The following is a 24,524-nucleotide window of genomic DNA, read 5'->3' on the forward strand; positions in this document are numbered from 1 at the left end:
CGGATTCAAGCGTTCATGGTGAATTGGTGAATGGTGAATGGTGTGAATGGTGAGCAGAGCTGCTGCGCTGACTAAGGGGCCACCCTGATTAAGTGAAGCCACCTACTAAGTTTGACTACATTCAGCCGGCTTGATCAAGTTCAGTAGGGTTGTTCAAGATCACACTGTTTGAACAAAGCCGCCTAGTTTGATCGTAGTCAGCTGGTCCGTTTGAGGTCACCAACTTCATTGTGGCTGCAGGCGCGCAGGCGAACAAGCAGGTATATACTGGTATTCAACTTTTTGTGCTTGTAGCGCCCTGTTTTTTCCTTCCTTTAGCAGGCACTGTACATTCTTATTGAAAAACAAAGAATGAGAAATTCTAATTAAGAACAAAATTAAACAACATTCAATTTTATTCCAAGGTGCCTTACAAGAGCGGTTAGTATATTTGCCCGACTGGGTAACTGCAAGTCGAGTTTTTTTAAGCTTAAGTTAGCGCTGGCAATTTATTCCGTTGATCAGAGCAAAGCTGGAAGCAGCCCTTCTGCGGTCTGCACCTTCCCAAATCTGCTTCGCTTCTTTAATCAATCGAGTATTTGATCCTTTTATCCCTCCGAAGTATTCATTTACTGTTATCAGCCAACAGAGAGAAGACAGTTAGTTACATGAAATATAGGTACCATTACTATGTACTAGGTACCCTCATCTGCTCTCTACGAGATAATATCTGCAACCAGTGTTCAATCCCGCCTCCTGTTCCCCAGAGATGTAGAAATACAAACGGAAGTCAGCCGCCGTTTCGCCTTGCAGGCCTCCCGCATGCAACGATTTGCCGGCTAAGAGGCAAAAGCATGGACATTACTGCGCGATGTGAACATCCGATGAATGGCGTAGTCTAATATCGGCCGGCTGCAGGTTCTTGTTTGCTGGCGGCAAACGAGCGGCAGCTGGCAGGATCATCATTCACTGGAGGCAGCTGGCGCACAAACGCGAAAATATCTATATAACATCATGCTCATGGTTTCTGGAATTCTCTTTCCAAAATTCTCTTCCCAAAACCAACTTCCACACGTCCAGCTCCCAATTCACACACCTTTTGCTGCGGTTTACGATTTACTCCGCCCCAAACCTTCGCCATGGCTCTCTTGAGGTCCGTTTTAGATCACGCCATCTTACCCCCAAATATCCCTGGGAAAAGAGAAAAGGAAGAGTTCTGTTGGGAGATTTCCAACAATCTTCTCGCTAGATTGCTGCGGGTTTGCAAAGAAGCGGAAGGCCTGACAACTCAGCCGTTCTGTGATGCCATCCGCTCTTTGACCGAATCACTTCAAGCATGCCACGAACTGAATCAAGGGAGACTCGATAAAGAAATTATGCTGCGATACTTTGCACAAATCAAGCCACAGGATGTTCTAATCCTTCATGTGGTTGAGCAAAACGCCGCCATTCTCATCAGGCATGAGATCAATGAGTAAGTGTTTTAGTCTAGGATGGCCACAATTTCTCACACTTGTTAACTAAATCGCGATCGATAGGAACGAAAATGCTTCAGTTGTCATTGAGTCTTTCGAAACGTCTCCAGCGACTGAACACGTTCTTGCCGCCGACAATGCCCTTCTTTGGGATTTCCCTGGACGCTCTGTTCGCTTGACTCTTGCAGAGTTCGACGATAAGAAGCTTCAGGAGTCGCTCGCGGCATTCCTTGAGAAAGCCAGCATGGAGTCAATTCATAGCCTTCAGGCTCAGGCTCGAAAAGCCGGAAGGGTTGTGTCCGAGCTAAGAGACACGTCCGACCCAGGATTGATAACGCAGATGCTTATGGCTATCCTTGAGTCTATCGGCGATTTCGCAACGGTTCCAACTCTCAGAAAGAGAGTTAGAGATGATGTGAATCTTGTGGAAGCGGCATCACTACCATGGAGAAGACTCCCTTTCTGGTTAGTCTTGCGAGTTGCAGTCCAGAGACAGCTTGGTCTTTCTCTCGGGCAGAGTGGACGGGCTTGTTACAAGTTGTCGATGAGCATTTTCTTTGCTAATTTACTCCACGACGCTACGAAAATGCTTGCTATTAAGGAAGGCAAAGTCGGAAATGTTTTTTCATTGAATGAGGTCAAAACGCTGGAACCTGAGCTGGTTTTCACTCTTCGAACAAAGCTATGCCGCCGAATGATCAAGATTGAGCGCGAGAAAGCTCTCCTGCAAACGCACAAAGAAGCTTTTGAAGAATTCTTGAGCAACGTCGCGCCGACAATTGAAGCCTCAATTAAGTTTGCAAACAGCTCTGTCGAAACTCTGTGGAATGATGTAAAGAAAGAAACAGAACGATCCATCGGACATCTTCCCCTACGAGCGCCTGAAAAATCCTTTCACCTCTCACTTCAGAATAGCAGCGGTCATCTCAGCAAGCTATTGGCTGCCAAGCAAGCTCCTCAGACCTTGAGCAATGTGTCGTTGCATCTCCTTGATCGTTTAGTTGATCAAATTGGAGAAAGCCATGGTTTCTTCAGTCGCATATATGTACTCAGTCAGCTAGAGCAGAAGATTGAGCTCGATAGTCAGCTTGCTTCGAGCTCCATCGAAGGTAGTGAAAGTCACTGCCAGACACTTGCTGATCAAATTCACAAGGTTTTTCAAGCGATTGGAAGCACATATGATGGCGACCCAATTCTTCAGAGTGCCAAGGCACTCGCGATATTCGAACTCTGGATGCGAATGGACAGATCTGCCCTTAAAAACTGTCCTCTGTTAGGCGACTACCGCCCAGTCTTCAGGCCTGGACTCCTCGATGTCCTTCAACTGCCCACTCTGTCTGATATGAAGCGACTATTGACAATCCAGGACTATCTTGACCGCCGCCATATAAAAGCTCGTCACGACCACATTTTCGGCGATCTGGATGCCACCAATTTTGCTGTACAATATGTGAGACAATCAGAGCAGATGAAGGTAGAAATGGCAGCTATCGAACGTGCAGCGACTACGAGCCGTGCAGCCAAGATTGAACAATGGGCAAAAGCTACAGCTGAATACGAGCAACGTACTCAAAACATCAATACAATGGCCTGTTGTTGCACATTTGAAGGTCGAGTTCGGGATGTTCGCGGCTGCACAAGATGCTGGCACTGGAGGATTCGCAATAAGCTCAAAGTGCAACACCATGAGGATTTTCTTCCAACACAAACAGACAAAAAGAGTCAGATCGTATTTGAGTTGGTAATGCCCAAGTACCTATCTGCGTACCGCAACGCAACATGGAAGATTCTTAGGGACTTGGCGCACCCCGACCGCTTGCAATCGAAGCCACCTTTTACTTCGTTAGCTTCATGTCCTCTACTGTCGAACTTTATGACTGCAGATCACACGGCCATTTCGCTTGCGTCTCGCAAGAAGTGCTTCATAGAAACACATTACAGTTTTAGTAATGGACTGGTGCCTATGAATAAGATCATCCTGCCATTCGCGGCAGATTTCTATTTATATGACCACGAAGCCAAGATATGGGCAAGAGATCTCGCTAAAGCTCCCACGCTGTATCATATTTGCGAGATCCGTGTCCCGAGAGGGCTCTCTAGCACAATTTTGAAACCACAACAGCATCCGGCTGAGGATTTTGACGGACCATCATCTTACGAGATCCAAGCCAATATCACCAAATGCCCATCCACCATGTCTGTAGCAGAGTTTTCGACATATCAGAAACTCCTTGCTGGCAAATTTCGCCGCTGGCCAAAGATTCTCGTGGAATTGGGTTCTTCCAACCTCGACTTCAGCAGTGAGGATACGACGTTGACGCTTACTCAGTTAACTGCCCAAGCTGGTCCCCGCGCTCTGGGAGATTCTACCGCTCTACGTAGCGTGCATTCAATTATGACGGATATAGACTTCACTCGAAGCTTAAAGGAGCAAATTGGAAACCGAATGGAGTCTATTCGAACAAATTGGAGAGAAGTAAGCGGCATGGAGCTTCTCATCAACTTGAGTTTACGAGCTTTCTCTCTACTACCCGATGGCGAAATGCGCAACGAGTTTGAGCATCTCCTCAAGTTAGCTAGGGCTACTACACTAAACTGGATCAACACATCGCAGGAAGAATCTAGGAAAGCTCGGGACAAAAAGGATGCTCACAGAATCTCCATCTATAGCCTGAAGGCCGCATTACTATGTCGTCGGACTTTCCAGATCTACATTAGCCGAGAGACGGCACTTTTGTCAACTGACCTTTCTTCCTGGATTCGAGCTTCAGTTGCGCTTCAAGAGAATCAAGTGATTGGCATCAACAATTTGCCAGACTTGGCCAAAAACATGCTCATTCATGATGCAAAGATGACTTCTCGGCTGAGCTCTTTGATTCATTCTGCAGTCGAAGCTCACCCAGAAATTATTGGAGAGGCTATTGACACAGACTGGCAAAATATTACAAACTGTACGACCCAATCCGAATCATCTTGGACGTTTGTTTCCTCTCCACACCAAAGATGGATTCGATTCATTGTGAATGAAGATTTTGAGCGCTCGCAAGATAGGCAAGTCTTTCATTTACATATTCTAGAAGGCCATTTCCTCGTTAACGGAAAGAGGCGAGGGAGTCTCCCACCAGCTATGCTCAACGATCCCACTATCCAGCTTTTGTTCAGAGATCACAGCTTGTATGTCTATCCATCGTCCATGTTCGGTATGGACTATAGACTTGACCAACTAGTTGAAGATCACAGCATTCATCTTGGCCGGCGCGACTCTGAGATCATTGTTCGAGCAATTGTCCGAAAAAGGGCTAGAGCACAGAAAGCAGACGTGCTTTACGAATTCATTCCCAGATCTCTTTTTAAGCTGGATAACCCGATGACCTTTGATCTACCCACGAGTCTAGTGGATTCCTGCTATCACTGGCTGGCTTTAGATACAGGTATCTTAGAAATTCGGCGCTCAGTTTGGTGGAGCCGTCCTCGCGACTGGAGATTGAACGTTTCTCAGCGGACAGCAGCTCGTGGTGGAAACGTCAGACTGGTTGATCCACGATCTGCCATTTTTCAACAAGTGACCAACGTGTTTCAGCATTTTGAAATGCCACAAAAGCTAACAGTCTTCCAACCGGTGGCACGAAAGGGCACGCTTTCAGTCGAACTGCGTCACCTAGATCTAGAGTTCAAAGTCAATGAGGATGGTTTACTCGACTGCAAGCAGCTCAAAGCCTTTGTCGACCTCAATCAAGATGCCGGAACATGGTATGGGCTCACCAGTAAGATTGTGTTACGGGATACGCAAGATGAGAAGAAGAGAAGCATAATTGTACCCAATGGAAAATTGATGTGGGCACGCCACCACAGCGGCGTACATGTATCATCTTTCTCAACGGGCTCTGATGGATATTTTCGCTTCGACATTGACGAGACTCTTGGCCGTTTATCTGCACCAGCAGAACCACTTTTGCTGTATAAGAAAGCTCTATATCATGCTGTCACATCCTTCTGTGTACCAGATGCTCTAACAGGAGTAACCGGAACGGAGGAAGCAATCCGCATCCTGAAGTCTGGTACAGCCCAGCCATGGTCACCTGATTGTTTTCCGAACCTTGAAGAGTTCATACCCCTGCTTCCTCAACGAGATTACTATCCTGCAGAGTTAAAACGTTTACAGAGGGTAAAATGGAGTCAACTGCTTACAGTGACAATTCAAAGCGACCAATTCGAAATATTCAGGAGAAGGCGGCTAAACTCGCGAAATTTTCTCAAAACAAGGATATTCTCCCGATGCCTTTGAGGGAGGAAACCCAACTACGGCTCCGTGCAAAAGCTCGCCGCTCGCTATATGAGCGGACAATTGAAGACACCGCATACTCACGGCAGGCCGATAAAGCTTACGTTTCTCGTGACAGATCACTAGATGCCAATAGCCGCCAAGTATACAGATTTGCCAACATGATACGCTCGAGCTCACCCCATGTCGAGATCAAGCGCAGTCTGCAGGAAATTCTTGAAAGCTGGGACTATATTGATGGCTTCAAGGATAGTTCTCTGTTGAGTGTTGAGCCTCTTTTGAATCAAATGGAAGACCCGATCAATCAGCGCTTAGGTTCACTTATAAACTTATGCTGTGACGAAGACAATGTATTTTCGTCAATCTTTCAGCTAAGTTTAATCCTTTTTCGCCCACAGGCTGATATGGACGTTGTTAAGTTTGTGGCAGCCTTTTGCTGTATCAAGGAGCTCAGAGAATTGGAGCGTCCACAGTATTCTGGCTTTTCGCGCTTCAAAGAACGCGGCCCACCTTCAGTCAAGATCCTTCAGCAGTTCATCACCGAAGCGTTCATGCCGTGTCCCCGGGTGTCTAATAACGAGCATAAGCAGCAGAGAAAGAGAGAGAGTCACGAGAAAGAGTGTGAAATCCAAGGAAAGTTGTTTGCCGAAGAACTTTTAAAATTTTGGCCCGAGCTTCCAGATTGTATTGACTTCGGCGAGGCCCATGCTCTACCTCTTATCAATATTTCCGTTGCCTTAAGAGCTATCAAGGCAGACTGGGATCGCAGAAAGCAGAATGATGTGTTGGCGGCCTATGTAGGTCAAATTGATGCAAATATCTCGCATTATCAAGAACAATACGACGGCTCAGGCTGCCACTCGACGGAACCAGGACATTGGCAGCCGCGAATCTCCAACTTTCCCAATGCCAAACATCAAGAGATTATACCATCTATTTCGCAGCATCTTGTGGTTAAAGATGGCCCAGAGCTTTTTCGACTGTGTGGCCATTTCAAATCTACTAAGCGAACATCACAGGACAGCAAACTTCAGCAAGCGCCACCTGAACTTGTCGAACTAGGTCAAATACTAGACTCCTTTTCTAGCTCGCCAAATACCCTTCGTCGTGATTATAGCGGCGACCTTCGCAGCAGCTTGGAGGCTTTGGAGCATAACAGCCATGTGACAGGTGCCGGTTCGCTGACTTTCATCCCTGAAATGATGGAGATCACGGATGCCATCGAAGACACCCAGGCCGCTGCAGCCACATATCTTGAATTGATCAAGGACGGGCTTTGGTCAAGCGATACTCGGTTCAAGTGGCTCGAATTAGGAGACCTTTTGCCGTGCAAAACTCCTATTGAGATGCTTGAACTTTTGCAATCTCGCGCTAATCATAGATTTGGCCATCAGATGAAAGAAGCCCTGATACATTATGGCTGCGCAATTGCCGAAATCCAGAGGTTAACCCGTCTGAGATCAGCTATTCTTCGTGAGGATCAGCGAGCCATGTATGAAGAGCTTCACAATGTTGGCCATGAGAACTGGGATCCTGTGCAAGAAGATTCAGATTGGCTGCTACTTGAGATTGACAGCAACATGTTGATTCGCACGGATCAAGTTGACGTTGCCCGAGCAATCATTAATCCCGTTTCGGGCAAGAATAGCGTACTACAAATGAACATGGGGAGAGGTAAGATGTGGCAGATTACCCAGATCCAGACCAAACACTAACATGTATTCCACAGGCAAAACATCATGTATCATGCCCATGGCCGCGGCTACGTTGGCAAATGGCATGGATGTATCCCGCCTTATTGTCCCTAGGGCTCTTGTAATGCAAACAGCTAATATGATACACGCACGACTCGGCGGCCTCGTCGGACGAGGAATTTATCATATACCATTCTCGCGACAAACATCCACGGCAGATCATATACTTCAGCTATACAAGGAGCTGCATCATGATATGCAAAGATCCAGAGGTTTAATCTTAACGAGCCATGAGCATGTGCTATCGTTTAGGCTATCAGGGCTACAGCGCCTCGCAGATAGTAAATCCAAAGAAGCCAAAACAATGATCACCTTCCAGAAATGGCTTGATACCCACTGTCGAGATATACTGGATGAATCAGATTTCACACTGTCTCCGAAAACCCAGTTGAACTATCCTAGCGGATCAGAAGATGCTGTCGACGGGCATCCATTCCGATGGCGGGTTGCTCAGGGCCTTCTATCCATGGTGTGCGAGTATGTGCCGCGATTACGGAAAAGTTTTCCAGGGAGTATAGAGGTTCTGGAAACATCTAGCTGGCTTCCTACTATTCAATTCCTACGTACTGATGTCGAAGATGAGCTTCACCGGCTCATAGTAGAAGATGTCGCTGCTGGCAAAGCTCCATTCCTCTACAGAGAAGAGTCGGTCAATGAAGACACGCGAACAGCTATCAAGCGAGTGCTTTCTGAGAAAAATCTTGATAGAAAGTTATTCAAGAAAGCGGTCAATTCTTTTTCACGCCCCGAGAGTGCGAAGAAAATGCTACTCACTGTTCGAGGTTTCATTACTTGCAAGATACTGGTGCTCTGCCTAGCAAAGCGATGGAACGTGCAATACGGCCTTCATCCGCACCGGCCTCCCGTCGCAGTCCCTTATATGGCTAAAGGCGTGCCCTCAGAGTTATCCGAGTACGGTCATCCGGATGTTGCCATCATTTTGACATGTCTAAGCTTTTACTCAGCTGGACTGTCATACGAGCAGTTCCGACAAGTCATAAAGCATGTATTGGATTCGGAAGATGCAGCGTTTGAGTACGAAAAGTTAACTTCAGGATCAATTCTGCCTCCTTCTCTACAGCATTGGAATTTTATCAATCTCGACGATGAGTCCCAGATGAGGCTGCTTTGGGAGCTTTTGTGCCGAACTCAAGTTTGTACCGACTATTATATGAACAACTTTGTCTTTCCACCTCACGCGCGGCAATTTGCTATAAAATTGCAGGCTTCTGCTTGGGATATTCCTCAGGCTACCGAACCAACAAAAACTCTCAGCGCGCGAACGACAGGCTTCAGTGGCACCAATGATAACAGGTACTTACTACCGATGACAATTCAGCAAGAAGATCTCTCCGATCTACTTCAGACCAATGCTGAAGTTCTATCGTACCTGTTGCAGCCTCGAAACAGAGGATACGCTGTCTTGGTGGACCGCAATCGGCGGCGTCTCAGTGAGAAGGATATGCTGAAAGAGCTATCGAAACGTGATATTAGGGTTCTGATAGACGCTGGTGCATATATTCTTGAGATGGGAAACCGAGACTTGGCTAGGCTGTGGCTCGAAGTCGACAAGAAGAAGGTAGACGCAGCTGTTTACTTTCGTGCCGACAATAGTGCTTGGGTTACCTTCAAAGATCCGGCGAAGCGAGATGCACCGCTGCTTGCGACACGACTAGCGAATGACTTGAAAGATTGCGTTGTCTATTTTGATGAGGCTCATACCAGAGGGGTTGACCTGAAGTTGCCTGAAGATGCTCGGGCGGCACTGACTCTGGCACTCAAGCAGACGAAAGACACAACAATGCAAGGTAAGTATCTTCTTCATTATCCCATATCACTCTGTGATTGTTCACACGAACCTTTCAAAGGGTAGTTTAAGCTTGATGAATGATGAGTTGGTGAAATTGAATGCTAACGCTCGGATCTCACTGTAGCGGCCATGCGCCTTCGACTACTACGTACAACTCAATGTGTGACTTTCTTCGCGCCGCCAGAAGTCAATATGAGCATCAGGGATATTTGCGGTCAACGATTCCCTATTGAACACTACATCGAGTCTCCTCACGTCATTTTCTGGCTCTTAGAACAGACCTGTCGGGCAAATGAAGACTTGCATCCATTATTCCGGGCGCAAGGTATCGATTTCTGCAGACGCGCAAATGCAGTGTTGCAGTACCCAGACGTCCTTACTTCGGAGTCTTCTAAGTCTAGTCTTGTCAAAATACTGCAACAGCAAGAGCATCAAACTCTGGAGCAGCTATACGGCGGCTCGACTCACGATCCATTGCAAAGTCTCGGAAAATTGAGCTCGGCTCGCCTTCAAGAATTCGTGGAGAAGCTATCTCGAAACGATAGTACTGACGGCTGGCAGCAAGATGCATTTGGCGAGGTGGAGCAAGAACGTGAGCTCGAAGTACAGCTTGAGACAGAACGCCACACAGAAAAGCCCATCCACTACGAGGCATTCCCATTTCCAGGTCTGAGCTCAACTATCCTAGGTTTCTTGAAGACTGGGGAGCTGGATACTGCCGCTGGAGAAGTCGATTATGCCTTTGACTACATTGGTCAGGCGGAAGTTGGTAAAAAGCATGAGATTTGTGGTACTGGATCGAGATTCTTTGTCTCAAAAGAATTTGGTCGTACAATTGTGCACTATAAAAAAAAGAAGAATCCGGGCGATCGGTTCTTGGTAAGTCTAGTTGCCAAATATGCATATTCAGTCGCGATGCTAATTCTGAAATTAATTTATAGCGTCCTGTGGAATGGATTCTCTGGAGCGTTTCCACCCAGACCGCCCTGGTTGTCATTCCAGAAGAAGCGGAGCTGCTTATTCCAAGGCTTCGACTCGCCGATAACGAATCGAAAGTGCATCTCATTGCCTACGCTGCGCCCATCACACGAACTATGACACCTTTCAACCAGCTTCGGTACTATACATTCCCGCCAATCCCCCTCGATGCTGAATTCCCTTCGTGGTTCAGAGTGGAGCTGGGCGTTCTAGCAGGCCGCCTCTACATGGACTACGAAGACTGGAGTCTCACAAACGCGTTCATGAGGGACTCCCAAGCGGATACTCCAATTAGCTCTGCGTTTCTGTTGGAATGGCTTGGTGTTCGCTGCCGAGCGAATGATGTGCTCCATACTCCAATAGGTTACATCTGTCTTGGAAAGACACCAGCTCACGACCATCCCTTTTTCGCGCGAACTACCTCTATAACGACTTCGATGCTCAAAGCCTTGCCAACTGATGATACTGTCGAAGAGCCAGAGAATGAAGAATGGGAAGAGACAGATAGTGAAGAATGGAAAGAGGCAGAGGAGGGAAATTGGGAAGAGAATGCGCCTGATGAGAAATGAGTGTTGATATTTTGATGGTGTCTACACTGTCTTCTTTTAAATTCCGAATGGGATGTCGACTGAATTCACTTGGATGGGATATCTTTGAAAAGATTCAATATGGTGATTTGGTCTCGATTTAAGAGAAAGTTGTCAGACATGTAGTGATCTTGGAAGAAATGTACTATGACTATTCGGTCGAGCCCGATAGGGGACATCTATTTGGGATAAAGCTGTTAGAGATATTTGTAAAGAGATATTTGTAAAGAATTATTTACTACGAATTGGCTTGAGAGGATGCATGAATAACATTTGACCTACCATTACTTCGAACCTTACTTATCGCCACCTACACTTGTACATTGATGAATGCTACTCCAATAGCTCCATACACACGACTCTCCAGGCCTTGCCTCCTCGTCCACTGCCCTATTCTAAACTAGATCACCGGATTAATACCCTGGCTCCAGTACAAGGGGGCAAGGAATAGACCATTGTACTATACATCAGCCTCTTTTGGCCGCCTGACTTCATCTAATCCAATAAGAGGACACTCCTCCAAGTCGTATTAAGAGTCTTTACCCCCATCTAGTGCCCGATTAAGACCTAATATGGTAATAAAATATTACTATAAGTGTCCCATATACGCCTCCTTACACGCCCCATCTCTGTCTACGTCTACATACCTACACCCCCCTTTTCCACTCCAACTCATCTCCATAACGCCTCCCAAAAACAGACACCGGCGTAGCCGTCCTTTTTTGCCTCCAACAAAAAGTTCCTTCTCCTCACTTTCTATCTCTTCTCCGCTATCTTTTCACCCCTCCCCCCTTTCCTCCATTATACCTCCTCCCCCTCCTTGGCACACAGCAGACAGCCCCATCTTCTACTCTAGGTTCAGCTTAGTCTATCAATACTTTACCCCAGCTCTACTATTACATGAGGAGCAAGAGGGGTAAAAAAAAAGAAATTAGTTTGACTTACATCTTCAAATCGTGTCGAGTTTTGGGAGGGGGGGGCAGTGTGTGCTTAGCGCCAACATAGAGCCTTGAACAACTGGCCCCGATACCGAGATTCGTCCGGTTGCGAAAGCTATCTGGATGAGGGGGAGGTCCCGACGCCGTTAGTCTTACTGCATTACAAGCCCAAATCCGTTCTTCTAGTAGCTTGGCTTGGTCTTCTTTGGTCGTCTTTCTCGTAGGTTAGCTGGCTTGCCTCGACTGGTGAGTTGGGGAAACTCAGCCAATTTTGAGGTGGCTACGATCTCCTTACTGAATACTATAGTTTTTTTAGGATTTTTTACGAATTGAGGGTATGAAAGAAAAGCATATAAGAATATTCGATACAAAAAGTTGTTAAATTCGAAGCTAAAAAGTTGCGCTGTTCAAGTCTCCCTGAGCAGTCAGATATCGTTCCCTGATCGTAAAGTAACCCATATTCCATCACAAAATAAATCCCATAGCCCAACTCCTCCAGGGGTTCCAAGCCCTGTCCATATTTACCCATCGCTCAAATTGCAAAAACATCTGAGCAGTTGTTGCTGAATCCTATATACCTTACTCAGCCTCCTAAACATCGACCGCCTTCTCCACATACTGAACCTTCTCGTCCTTATCGTCTCCATCGCGGTGCAAGATAGCAGCCTCAAAAGAAGAGAAGATGACATCATCATTTCCAGTGCGTTCTTCGCCCTCTCGAACGAATTCCCACTCTGAACGGGTAAACCTCTCGAGAACTTGAGGAGCCATGTTGACGAAGCGGAATTGCAACTCCTTGCCCAAGTATTTGCGCAGAGACATCTTTAGCTCGATGAGTAGTAGAACAGCAGTTGTGTCAATAAATGAAATCATCTCGAAATCAAGGACGATGTAACGCAAAGGATAAGCGTCAGTTGAGATGGGCGTGATTTGTTCGCGGTGGCGGATCTTGGCGACTCGTCTTTTCGTAGAGTCGTTCCAAACACGGTTGGCTTCGGCAGCCTGTACCATTGCCGTTGAAGCATCGTAACGGACTTTGATGTCCTCAACAATCGAATTCTTGAGCCGTTCTGCGTTGGGAAACAGCATATCACTAGTAAATCTGACTAGATATGCCTCCGAAGGAACATCAATCTCTGAGTCCTTCGGGCGGCTCTTGGAGAGTGACCAGTGGTTATTCTCTGCCTGCGAATGAGAAATTTTGACCAGACGGGGGAAAGCAAGCCTGAGGAGAGTGTAGACGATACTGAAGCCGACAGACACGGCAAGGCCGATCTCCGTCGTAGTGAAAAGGGTGACCCAGAATCCTAGCATCGAAGCGACAAAATCAATGAAGCTAATCCTCCAGTATCGATAGAAGAGCTTTGGGGGAGAGACTAGATGAGCAACAGCCATGATCTAGAAATAACGGAGCCTGTATTAGTATATCAAGCGTGTACCGGTAAAACGAGATAACGGATAAACTTACAATGATAGCAGCAAGAGTGGCCTTGGGGATCCAGTACAGAGCTGGAGCAAGCTCATAGAGAGTCAAGAGAACAAATCCGGCAGTAAAGATAAAGTTCAACGGAGACCTTGAGCCGGCCTCGCTAGAAACAGCTGTACGACTCATGGCACCTCCAGACGCCATCGAGCCTTGAATACTAGCAATCATGTTGGCGGTACCGAGGAACAACAGCTCCTGCGACCGGTCAATGTCATATCCGTTTCGTAGACCGAAAGCCTTTCCAACTCCAAGATGTTCGATAGACATGGCAATAAACGGGGCCACAGATCGACCGGCCACCTTGGCGAGCAGGTTGGTGTCATGAGTCTTAGCCTTGGCAAGTCCATTGGCATCGATCTCAGTCACAGCCCACATATAGTTCTTCTCGCCGCGGTTCTTGTTAACGCCCCAAGAGATGAGAGTGTAGATGATGAGAACAACCGCAGCTCGACTGGTGCAAACAAACTTGATCCATTTGTTCTTTTTGCCGATGGTCTTGCCAGCATGCTCAAAGACTAAGAGCATCGCAATGCCTGTCAATCCAATGCACGCTGTCATTCCTTGGATCTTGTCAAGGTGGCCGAGGACACCGCGAATGATTTCCACAGTTGTAGAACCGACAGTCAAGCCGACCAGGGAGCCGACTTGCCCAAGCAAGATGACCAAAGCAACCGCTGAGATCCACCCAGTCAAGACAGGGCCGCTGACGAAGTCGAGGAGGAATCCAAGTTTGAGGGCTCCAACAATAAGAGCATAGACGCCAACCATGAATGCCACTGCTGAGGCAACCGTAGCCGGGTCTTCATCAGGCATAGAGGCAACTGCCTCTGCTGTAAGAAGACCAAGGACAGATGTCGGTCCAGCGGATATCTCTAAATCGTCGGAAGTACAAAGAAGCCCAAGTCAGCCAATCTGGAACAAACATACTTATAACGATCATTTAAAAAAAGAAGGGGGGGGGAGAGCGGTGGATATTCGTTTCACTCACCTTTTGAAGTTCCCATGAACAGATAGAGTAAGGACGGAATCCAAGCAGAGTAGAGACCATGCACCACAGGGATGGTAGCAATTTTAGCATAAGAAATACCCTGTGGCACAAACATCACACCAACGGTGATACCAGCGACAAAGTCGTTCAAAAGCCATTTGGGATTGTATCGAGGCAGCCACTGGATGATGGGAAACTTCTCATAGAGATACTCAGCCGCGGCAGATGGGGTGCGACGAGCAATAGGCCCAGCCCAGCGCTTGACTCTATTGACATTAGCATCCGTCTGATAGGCCGTGACAACATCTTCTTTGGCCTCTGATAGCTTCTTGGAAACTTTATCCATTGTGACGATCGGGGGGGCTCGGGATATGTCCGTTGGAGCCAACCAGTCTGGAGGTTCGGAAAGGTCTCGGAGTTGCGGCAACTCAACAAGCCTCAGTGCAAACGTATATATAAATAAGAGCTAAGGCCGTTCTTGATGATATAGATCGAGCCAGACACCAATGCTCATAACCCAGGGGTTGGAGAAAGAGGGGGGGCCTCTCTGACTCTATATAGGTGTGAGTATGAGAACTCTAAAACGAAGAGCTCTCTTCTGGCGATGATTGACAATGCCCAGGCAAAGTTGGAGAAAGCAGCTGCTCTAAGCTGAACGACTATGCAGTATTCGGATTCAAGAAGTCGACGCGAATGGAGGGTGCCCTCTCAAGGTACCGGTCCTCAGATGTGGCCAAGCCCCGAATCTGTTGCATGCAGCACACCAACTTTATCCGAACAAATACTCTCCCTGGGCACAGTAGAAGGCGAAGACGAGTCACACCAACTTTAATCCAATCGTTAACGATTCACCGAGAGGGGTAGCATTGGGAGCTAAGAATTGCCTCGACGGCAGCCAAGCGCGAATCTCGAGACACACACGCGACTGCCTGTCTCGGCAGTATTTCAACGTTCCTGGGCTGAGAGTATCGTGCCGGATGTCGTTCATTTTCCCAATACGTTCCGTCAGGATAAATGAGCAATTGCTCCGTGCATGCAACGCCGACAAGCATGTGTCCATCCCCCTATCCTCTTGTACAAATTACATACATAGTAGGTATATGTGCTTCATACAAGTATATGCTCGTACCGTACTAGTGTGTCATGGACAAGCGGCCGCATACTGAGCTATGCTTATGGCCGGACTCTCGAGATCCATGAGATTGACAGGGAGGGTAGCTCTATACAGGCCTCCATGTAGGTAGCTCAAGGGCCCCTTTCTCTCTTTCCCACCCTCTGCCTTATTTTAGTACCACTTATGCATAAAGAACGACTCTTAATTCTAATCAGAAAGAAAGAGCAAGTATCAGCTTGGTAAAACAAACACTCTCCAAATTGATGGGAAACATTCGTTAACAAACTTCTCTAGCTTGTACAATGGCCCCAAAACAGGCTGAACCTAACCGAGGACCATTGGAGAGGGGACAAGCATGGCATCTCACTTCTCACGGCAACGAGCGAGCTGTAAAGAGTCGTATTTAGTCCATTTGCTGTAATAGCTAGCCCCCTCAGTGGCGTTTTTTTGACGATAGCTCCAAATCTTACCCCCCGGGGAGCGAGGCTAGACACAATTAGCGGCTGACTAGGAAAGATGCCAGGAGTGGAGGCATCTTATTGCAATTCCTTCAAGCACTTTAGTCGGGGGGTTAGCCATGTTTCGCCCCTGTACCCGTTCGATTTACCTTTTGTTCTTCGCGCCCCGAGTTGGCCATCCACCTTCTCCACGAGCTTGAATTGTCACTATTCGCGATGAAGGCCAGTCCTAAAATGACTGATCTGTTGTTGGGTCTCCACACTGCGAGAGACAGGCGGGGTTGCGGCAGCCCACCGAGCTGCGGATTGAACGAGAGACAGCATCAAAGACACAAGCGACTAGGAATTGGCGATGCCAGGCCCTGTGCTCCGTGACGGCACAGAAAATTGTCGAGGTAAGGATTCAGGGTCTCTCTGAGCTCTTCCAAGGTAAGTCGGTTGCCGATTACCAAAGCAAGCAAAGCCCCCCCCCCCCAGGCGTGCCGGTTGTCCGAGTTGGCGGCTCTGACGTTGCAGCGAATGCGAGCCAAGACCAGCATACAGCGTATGCCCAGAATAGGCGAGATTCTTGGCTGGTACCCGTCATGTGTGTGAAATTGAATGTGCTGCATGAGATCTTCTCTCTGCTAGCCACATCTCATTCTGGCAAACAGTTCGCGAGGTGGCTCAACTGCAAAAACAAATGGAGGGTATGCCATCACAGCTGGGGCTTGGGGGCGTGTCTTTCCAGAAGGCCCCTGTTCCTAGCATAAGAATCTCGCAGAGCTTCTGTCCGGACTCCAAATGAAGGTGACGAAGCTGCATATTCCGAGGCATCTGATAGCAATAGCATTCCGTGAGTGGTTAAAAGCAGCACTCCGGCAGATGCATCTAGTCCAGGCGGTTAGGAGCGGAGGCCACTTCTTGACCCCGGGCCTTGTTCGCTGGTTCGTGGAAATCTCCAATTCTCAAACAGCTGGACGCCATCTCCTCGTCGATTTAGTTCCCGGCTGCAAACAATGGACTTGCCCTATCTGTACCGATTCCGCCATCTGAGGTGATTGGGCTCGGCTCGACAGCCCTGCAGCCCCTCTTGCAAGTAGGCAGAAGGCCCAACTCGGGAACGCTTGGGGCGATTCTGGCGAGCAATGTAACGCTGAGGCTGCAGTGGACGGTCCCTTTTTAGAAACAAACGACGTATAGCTCGGGTGGCGTTTCCTTATTCTCAGTTACCGTTGCATCGACTAGGCCGAGAAGCCCCTGATAGGGAGAGCTGTCAGAAAACAACCAGTTGGTGAGCAATACTTGAGCTCCTGTGATGAAACTGACCTGGGATGGCTAATAACAACATCCAGATGGCTTCACATTGGCTCGAATCGCCCTGGCCGCTGGTCAAGCACGAAGTTTAGCAGTCTTAGTTCGGCGCCTCTTTGCGGGGAAATGGAGATGAAGTGGAGAGGTTCTACGAAGCTAGACGCGGCATCACCAGCGAAATCACCCGCTAAAATTCAAGGTACGAGCTAGTGACTATTTTTAGACGTGATAGAGCAGCAAGCAGTCTTGGTCACAAAGTTGTTCTACCCAACAGCAGTTTTCTTCTGCATAAACTCCTATTTTCTATTCCTATTGGCGATTCAAGCAAGATATTATCACATCTAGGCCCATGTAGCGTCAAAATGCGCGGATATACTCATGAAAATGGTGTACGTATGCAGCCCCGACGGCACGGCGCGCAAAGACCCCGATCATCGACATGGGTTGAGGAAATCTGCGGGATAGAATCCACGAACCGCAACTGGGTCTTGTAATAACCCAGTTGATAGTAAAATTTTCAGTGAAGGAATATCAATTACGGGGCTCCGGACATGTATCGTCTACCTTGTCCTCAAAGCTCCCTGGGTTCTGCAAGTACTCTGCAGTAGTAGCATATGCATGTACAAGGAATTCCCAGAAATTCCAAATCGAGGTCTTGCACAAAATAGTCGGCGATTCTCATTCACCGCATTACAAAGCTGAGATCCGGTTCGCAGCTAAGAGGTTACATAAAGGCGCCCATCGCCAAGACTCAGAATCTGCACGCCTCTCAGATGCCCAGGCTGCCGTGTCACGTCGCACAGAAAACGCCAAGTATTCCACCGATGGCACTGACAGGGCGCAATGGAACAGGTTTTGAGGTACCGTAGCATGGGATACGGAGCATCATATACAACATACCTAGTACATGGCGGTTTTAATTTGTTCATCTTCAATCAGCAATGATCGCCGCCCATCAGGCTCTGCGACATCGTTTGACGTCTGGCCGGCAAAGCCGCCTTCGGCTTCTCATATCCGCGGCGATAACAAGAGTACAGGCAGGAAACTATAGTCAAAAACACCATGTTTCACTACGGTATGTCTCATCGAAGCAAGAAGAATGATGGTACAACTTATCCTTGCTCCGTATTTGCTCTCTTACATGTATCCCTAGAGCCTTCCTATGCCAGTCATCTCGTATAGGTAGGATTACGAAGTTCGCCGACATAGTCTGCAGCTTTTGAAGGTCCTCGCCGTCTGCGCGACGTTGAAAGATTTGATGCCTCGGTCATGTCGGTAACTGCTCGAAGCCGATTTTTGTCCGGCCGTGACCACCATGGATATCTTTTGGTACCTTGCTTTGATGTCCAGAATCCACGTACTCAGGCTTCACTTGATCCCTTCAACATCTTAAGACATCCTCATCTCAAATTTGCCCCTTCCTACCCTCCACCCTCCTACTATCTGATCCCCCCTTTTGCAAAAGTTCAGCAGCATTTCGAACACTTCAATTTCCTAATACAAACGAAGATCCGAGACAATGCAGAGGTTGCTCGGCACGTAAATCTTTATCCCGAGCGAACGGCAGTTCCAAAAGTGCCTCGAGCTTACACTTCTTCGCGGGCTTACTCGATATGTCTCGTAAATCTCGAATAATTTAGCCTATTTACAATATGGTGTTCTATTCGATTTTCATTCAGATGTTGACATTCAGAGCCGTAGGTATCTTTAGGTCGCAATATTCAAACTCGTATTCTCTACCTTACTTCCTTCATCCTTGTTGTAGCTTTTTTTCTTGAGATCACATCTGAGTGCCTGACTCGACCTGTCTTGTTGTAAAGTATTTCGGGACTATGGAGCAGTATGTGTTTAGCCGTCAGCAGTTAAACGAATAGCCCATCATTGTAAAGTCCTTACCCACACGCAGCTTTGATATTCATTTGCGCCGTATCAGTCTCCGCTACTCGGCCAACACTCCGATATCAAGACCAGTAATAAACTCGCCACCACAAGTACGAGCCACTATGTGGAGCTTGACTTATTACTGAGAAACGAAAAAGACTCGCAGCAGGTGGGTGGCGTGCAGATGACATACGTAATCGCATCTGATATTCCTCAGTGATTTACCAGCTGCCCAAACGGGCCAACCTCCGTTCGTCCAACGTGCCTTATCTCGAGAGAAGATGTGGTGGTGTTAGGTTCACGAATATCATTGGCAATGCATAACTCTATCCATCAAGCATGATTTCTTAATCTGAAGGAGCCACTCCCTCCGTGAAAAGGTTCTTTTGATTCTTCCAATATGGACGCGGAACGTATTACAGCAGCCGAATTGCACGAAGTTGGCCCAAATGCAGGGCCCCGTTTCTCAACGCTGCTGCAACATCCTAGGAGGCCGGAATAAGATGACGAGAAAACAAAGAGCAGGCTTATCTGCAAGTCCAACGCCACCAGACCGCAAATTATTCATTGCTGTTTACACCATGGAGTAGCTCCAGCGCGGTGATACTGTTAACAGCTCCCCCTTCCCCCACCCCCTTTGCTTCCGGTCACTTGAGGCTATTAAGGCTTACCCCAAAATTAAGAATAGGTACTTTGGGGCATCAGAGGGAGTTGTTTTACAAAAGATCCTCTGGATTGTCAAAACGGAGGGGGAATTATAGCTAGTTACCTTGGTAAGAGTTCATATTCTATTTTAACCAGTCGCAGTATAAGCCGATTACTATTTTAGATAAAAATACCTTGGCTTAAAAATACCTCCTATATGCGCCAAGATTCCTGGCATAGCGCTCTTTCCCCTCTCCCCGCAGCCAACCATATCAGCTCCTGTCCGCGAAATACATTTAGCTTTGTTTCAAAAGTCTACTGGTAGCTACGTAATATGGCGAACTTCATTCGCTGTAGCTGGAGCTTTACATCCCGTCATTTTACGATCCATCAGGAATGACTATTTGAAAGTTAAAAACTATCCTTTTCGAATATTGCATCCCATAATATATGGTGATGGGGCCTAGGGAACTGTTCAAAAAGAAGGATTCTCACTTAAAGATGCCAACGAAATCCAAATGAAAACAAATCCAGCCGTAAATCCTAGCGAACAACAGAAATCTGGAAGAAACCGCGTTAAAGCATCTTCATATAGGAGATTACCAGCATGACAAAAGGGAGAAACTCCCTGCATTTTACATATCGACAGACATCAAGATACAGCAGCCTTTAAGTGCAACGTAAATAGTAAGATGAAAAAGCCAATTAATTTGGTAATTAAGAAACGCCATATACGACATGACCCTTAACATGTCGTCCCACGATTGATACACGTATAATAACACAAATTTGCCCCCTCATTACTTTTTTACAACCTTTGACACTCTTCAGTCGCCTTTACTTCGTAATCTCATCTTTCTTGGCATCCTTGACCTGCTCCCAGAACTTCTCACCAGCCTCCTTATCATCAGCGAACAAGTGGTCCAAGACCAATCGCTGGGGAGTCTCGCCCATCCACTGGAAGAGAGAAAAGTCTCTGAACTCGTCGGCGCGGAAAATCTCAAGCATCTCGACGGGCTCGTCGCCAATGTTCTGGACAAAGTGGCCCATGTTACGGGGCACGATGCCAACATCGCCAGCAACGTAGTCGAAAGTGCGGGCGGTACCCTCGGCGGCGAAGATGGTGACACGGGCGCGGCCGCCGATGAAGAAGGACCACTCGTCGGCGTTGGGGTGCCAGTGCATCTCGCGGATCGCACCGGGCTCGATGACGGCGTGGGCGGCGGCCACGGTCTTGGAGATGGGGAAGTTCTTGGAGTCGGTGATGCGGACGTGGCCTCCGGTAGTCTTCTTGGGCTCCTGGTCGAGCATCTTGTGGGTGAACTGGTACTTGGACTGCTTGACGTGCTTGCCCTTGGGGGCCTCGTCCTCGATGGAGCCGGGCACGGAGCCCTGGAAAATGTACTTTTCGCCGGCGGGGAGGTGGTCAAACAGCTCGGGGGCGAGGTGGAAGTTTTCGGCAATGACGGACTTGGGAGTGTGTGCTATAAAGTTTGTTTGTTAGCATTTTCTTACTCTTCATGCTATTGTACGTGTCTCATCCCATAGTAAATCGTTGCGTATACATACCCAGCCAGTCAGACAGGATAAAGGTCGACTCCTCAGAAAAGTTGCCGTCATCAAAGATGAGGAGGAACTCGGTTCCGTTGTCACCGAGACCCTGCAGAGAGTGAGGGACACCGCTGGGGAAGTACCACAGGTCGCCCTTCTTCAGGTCGTCGATGAAGTTGCCGCCCTCGTAGTCGAGAGCAGTGACGCGGACCTCGCCGTCAAGAACGTAGGCCCACTCGGCCTCCTTGTGCCAGTGAAGCTCGCGAATGACGCCCTTGTCGAGTCTCATGTTGACACCGGCGAGTTCAACGCTGGTGGGAAGCTCACGGACGGTGGTCTGTCGGGTCCATCCTCCCTCCTACAGTTCAATTGCCATGTCAGTAGAGAAACTCTCACTAATTGTTGCACATATGCAAGGGCGCGTCTCTCTCTCACCTCAATTCGCACGTGCGAGTCGGTGAAACTCCATCGCATGTTGGCAATGTTGCCGTGGTCGGTGCTGGGCGGGCGGATCATGTCGGGGCTCTGGCGCGATCGGTCGCGGTTGTACGGGCCGAGCACTGAGGCTCCCAGGCCATTGCGCCAGGGCTTGGGGTCGAGCTTCTTGCCAATGGCATCGACGTAGTTGTCGTTCTCGTCGCGGTGGCCGGGCGTGTAGGGGCCGCTCTTCTCGCTCAGTGTCTTCTCGGTCACTGAGGAGGGCAGCTTCATGCCATTGAGAAGTCGCTGCTGCGGGCTGTCGAGATGAGGCAGCGCCGACGTCAGACCAGCTCCGGCAAGGAGCAATTGAGCTGCTGAGAGCTTCATTTTTCACTGTTTGGGCGACTGGGATGCTGTACGGGTCTTGGGTATGCGCTGGAGAGGCTCAGTCAACGCGGGCTTGGGTTGGAAAAGGTCAAATGAAGCTCGACAGGCTGCTGGGAGGACCGGGAGCTTTATAAAGCAGTGCGCCGACTATCTCGTATGACAATTGTGCCTCCGTTGCCAATCGCAGGCGGTACCTCAAGAGTACACGCTCTGCTCTCCCATCTCCCCCTATTCTTGCGTCACATGCTTGTATTCACCGAGTCGCGACGCCTTTGCGACAAAATCCACTGGTGATGCGCCAGCGGGACCCATTGCAGGTACTCTCACGCTGCAAAATACCTCGACCTACAGCCAGCGACCGCTACAGCCTGCGGTATCTCAGCCGCCGCGCGATACCGCCCAGGATCTCGAGGCCCTGGCCGATTCCGAATCAAGTCCGCTCTGGCTGCCGGCGCAACGCTTGGAGTGAGGCGAGATTCGGGCGCAGATCTGGATCCCACCAACGGCGAGCTCGCAATTGCTGACGCAGCGCTCCGTACCGGCCGGGTCTCATGGCGGTGCCTGAGCGAAGCTGCACGACGGGCCGCACAGAAATAGGCTCCGACTCTGGATTAGGAGAATAGCTGAGACCAATCTTCGCTTGGCTGAGACCGAAAGGGTGCGTCTGAAGCAATTAAGCGTCGTTGCGTTGCAGAAAGCCAAGCTCCGTTTAACTCTTTAGCTTTTTAGCTCATTGCGCAATAGCCGGTTCTCGGCGCCAAACGTGCAGCGCTTCAGATATTATCGCCATCCCTGCTCGCACAATATCAAGCCGCGGCTCTCCCGTCAACGGGGAGCAGAGATTCCCTCTCTCTTGACCTTCTCCCAAACACCCGTAAATTATACCATCGTGAGCCGCGACAATGACAACGTACGGCACAACCACCAACGGCTCGTCCGTAGCCAACGGTGCAAACGGTGCAAACGGTGCCACCGGCGATGAAGAGCAGCCTCTACTGCGCAGCAAGCCCGCTCCCCGATCCGTCGTCTCCAGGCTTCGAAAGCAGATGACGGCCGAGGTGTCGCGATCCTGGGCTGACATCGTGCTGCTGCTGTGCTACGTAGTGACGGGGCTGCTGGACAGCGCTTCCACTCAGGTCTGGGGCGCATTCGTTTCCATGCAAACAGGTTGGTCGCGCCAAAAGCATAAAACGGGCAATCTCGTCGCGTGCCTCATCTCATGGTCACATAACACGATGAATATATCATGAGTCCAGAATTTGATAGCTGACCTCGATACTCAACAGGAAACACTGTCTACGTTGGATTGGGCATCGCATCTCTCATCTACCCTCCTACCAATGCGCGTCTCTACAAATCTGGAATCTCGCTGGCCTGTTTCTGCATTGGCTCGCTCCTCTTCGCCCGCTTCCACCGTTACTTTTCGCCCAAGCGGAGATGGGTGCTCTGCGTGTCTTTTGCCGCTCAGACACTGTTCATCGTTGCGGCCGCGCTCATCGTAACCCTCACAACTCCATCTGAAGACAAGGACCATGTCGGCTGGACCGTTCTTGCGCCCCTTGCGCTCGTTGCCTTCCAGAGCTGCGGCCAGGCCGTGACGAGTCGCGCGCTCAAGTATAACGCCCTCACCAGCGTTGTCCTGACCAGCATCTACTGCGACCTTTTCTCCGACCAGGACCTCTTTGCCTTCCAGAACGTCGAAAGGAACCGTCGCGCCGCTGCGCCCACGCTGCTACTGATTGGTGCTGTCTTGGGCGGCATCTTCTCTCACAGCTCTCTGGGTATTGCAGGCGCGCTGTGGACTGCTGCCATTCTCAAGGCCATCATGGTCATCACCTGGTTTTTCTGGCCTGCTGAGCCTTCAGACGACGAGGAATAGGCAGTGGCGGCTGCTAATGGTGCCTATAGCTGGGCAAAAGTAATTGTGTTTTGTTTGATTTCATTTGCGGTATGATTGGGTGGAGCATTGCATGGGCGGGAGGCATAAAAGGCGCGTGTATACAGGTACATGTTTATGTCATCAGGAATATTATACCTTTTATCATCAGAGCAGTAGCCTTGAGAGATTCTGTCGTCTCATGAAGTCTAGCATCACGACAATTGCCATTTCTGAGAGCATTGTCAAAATGCCGAATATGTCCAATTATCTCTTGGGGGGCGAAGAACAAGCATGCAACCCGCGATAACCGCCTTCGACTCTCCGCAAAGTATCGGAAATGCCGCTCATTGCTCTGCTAGTGGTGTTTTCTTTTTTTTCGTTCAATTTAAAAAGCTACAGCTTCATCCACTCGGCTTGTATTTCAAGACGCCGACCGCACTACCCCAAATGGCCCACAAAATGTTGCGCCGCCAACAGGCGCCGCCCTGAGATGCCGCCAAAATGGGATTTACAGAGCTGCAAACGGTCTGCGGGCGGTTCTCGGGGATGGCTGTGGCATTTTGGTAGTTTACTCATCCAATGAATAGCCGGCTTTCATTTCTGGAGCTTCATGCTATAA

General features: G+C 48.8%; 4 protein-coding genes across 4 annotated transcripts; 2 read left to right on the plus strand and 2 right to left on the minus strand.

The window, feature by feature from the left end:
- Positions 1 to 1,118: 1,118 nt before the first annotated feature.
- TGAM01_v200510 (hypothetical protein) lies at positions 1,119 to 10,847 on the plus strand (the record flags this gene model as incomplete). Its single annotated transcript, XM_024548569.1, has 6 exons — positions 1,119 to 1,453; positions 1,518 to 5,512; positions 5,617 to 7,410; positions 7,466 to 9,298; positions 9,425 to 10,179; positions 10,242 to 10,847. The coding sequence occupies 6 exons, from the start codon at positions 1,119 to 1,121 to the stop codon at positions 10,845 to 10,847; spliced, it is 9,318 nt and encodes a 3,105-aa protein (XP_024406784.1).
- A 1,547-nt stretch (positions 10,848 to 12,394) lies between these two features.
- On the minus strand, positions 12,395 to 14,623 carry TGAM01_v200511 (sulfate permease; the record flags this gene model as incomplete). The annotated part of the gene is made up of 3 exons (XM_018806123.1): positions 12,395 to 13,201; positions 13,272 to 14,161; positions 14,278 to 14,623. 3 exons carry the CDS (start codon positions 14,621 to 14,623, stop codon positions 12,395 to 12,397), a joined length of 2,043 nt encoding a protein of 680 aa, XP_018660604.1.
- Positions 14,624 to 20,505: 5,882 nt separating this feature from the next.
- On the minus strand, positions 20,506 to 22,026 carry TGAM01_v200512 (oxalate decarboxylase family bicupin; the record flags this gene model as incomplete). Its single annotated transcript, XM_018806122.1, has 3 exons — positions 20,506 to 21,152; positions 21,238 to 21,577; positions 21,655 to 22,026. The coding sequence occupies 3 exons, from the start codon at positions 22,024 to 22,026 to the stop codon at positions 20,506 to 20,508; spliced, it is 1,359 nt and encodes a 452-aa protein (XP_018660603.1).
- Positions 22,027 to 22,928: 902 nt separating this feature from the next.
- Positions 22,929 to 23,905, plus strand: TGAM01_v200513 (hypothetical protein; the record flags this gene model as incomplete). Its single annotated transcript, XM_018806121.1, has 2 exons — positions 22,929 to 23,193; positions 23,313 to 23,905. 2 exons carry the CDS (start codon positions 22,929 to 22,931, stop codon positions 23,903 to 23,905), a joined length of 858 nt encoding a protein of 285 aa, XP_018660602.1.
- Between the last annotated feature and the right edge of the window lie 619 nt (positions 23,906 to 24,524).

Source organism: Trichoderma gamsii (assembly GCF_001481775.2).
Source record: "Trichoderma gamsii strain T6085 chromosome Unknown Scaffold_1.2, whole genome shotgun sequence".
Classification (NCBI taxonomy): Eukaryota; Fungi; Ascomycota; class Sordariomycetes; order Hypocreales; family Hypocreaceae; genus Trichoderma; species Trichoderma gamsii.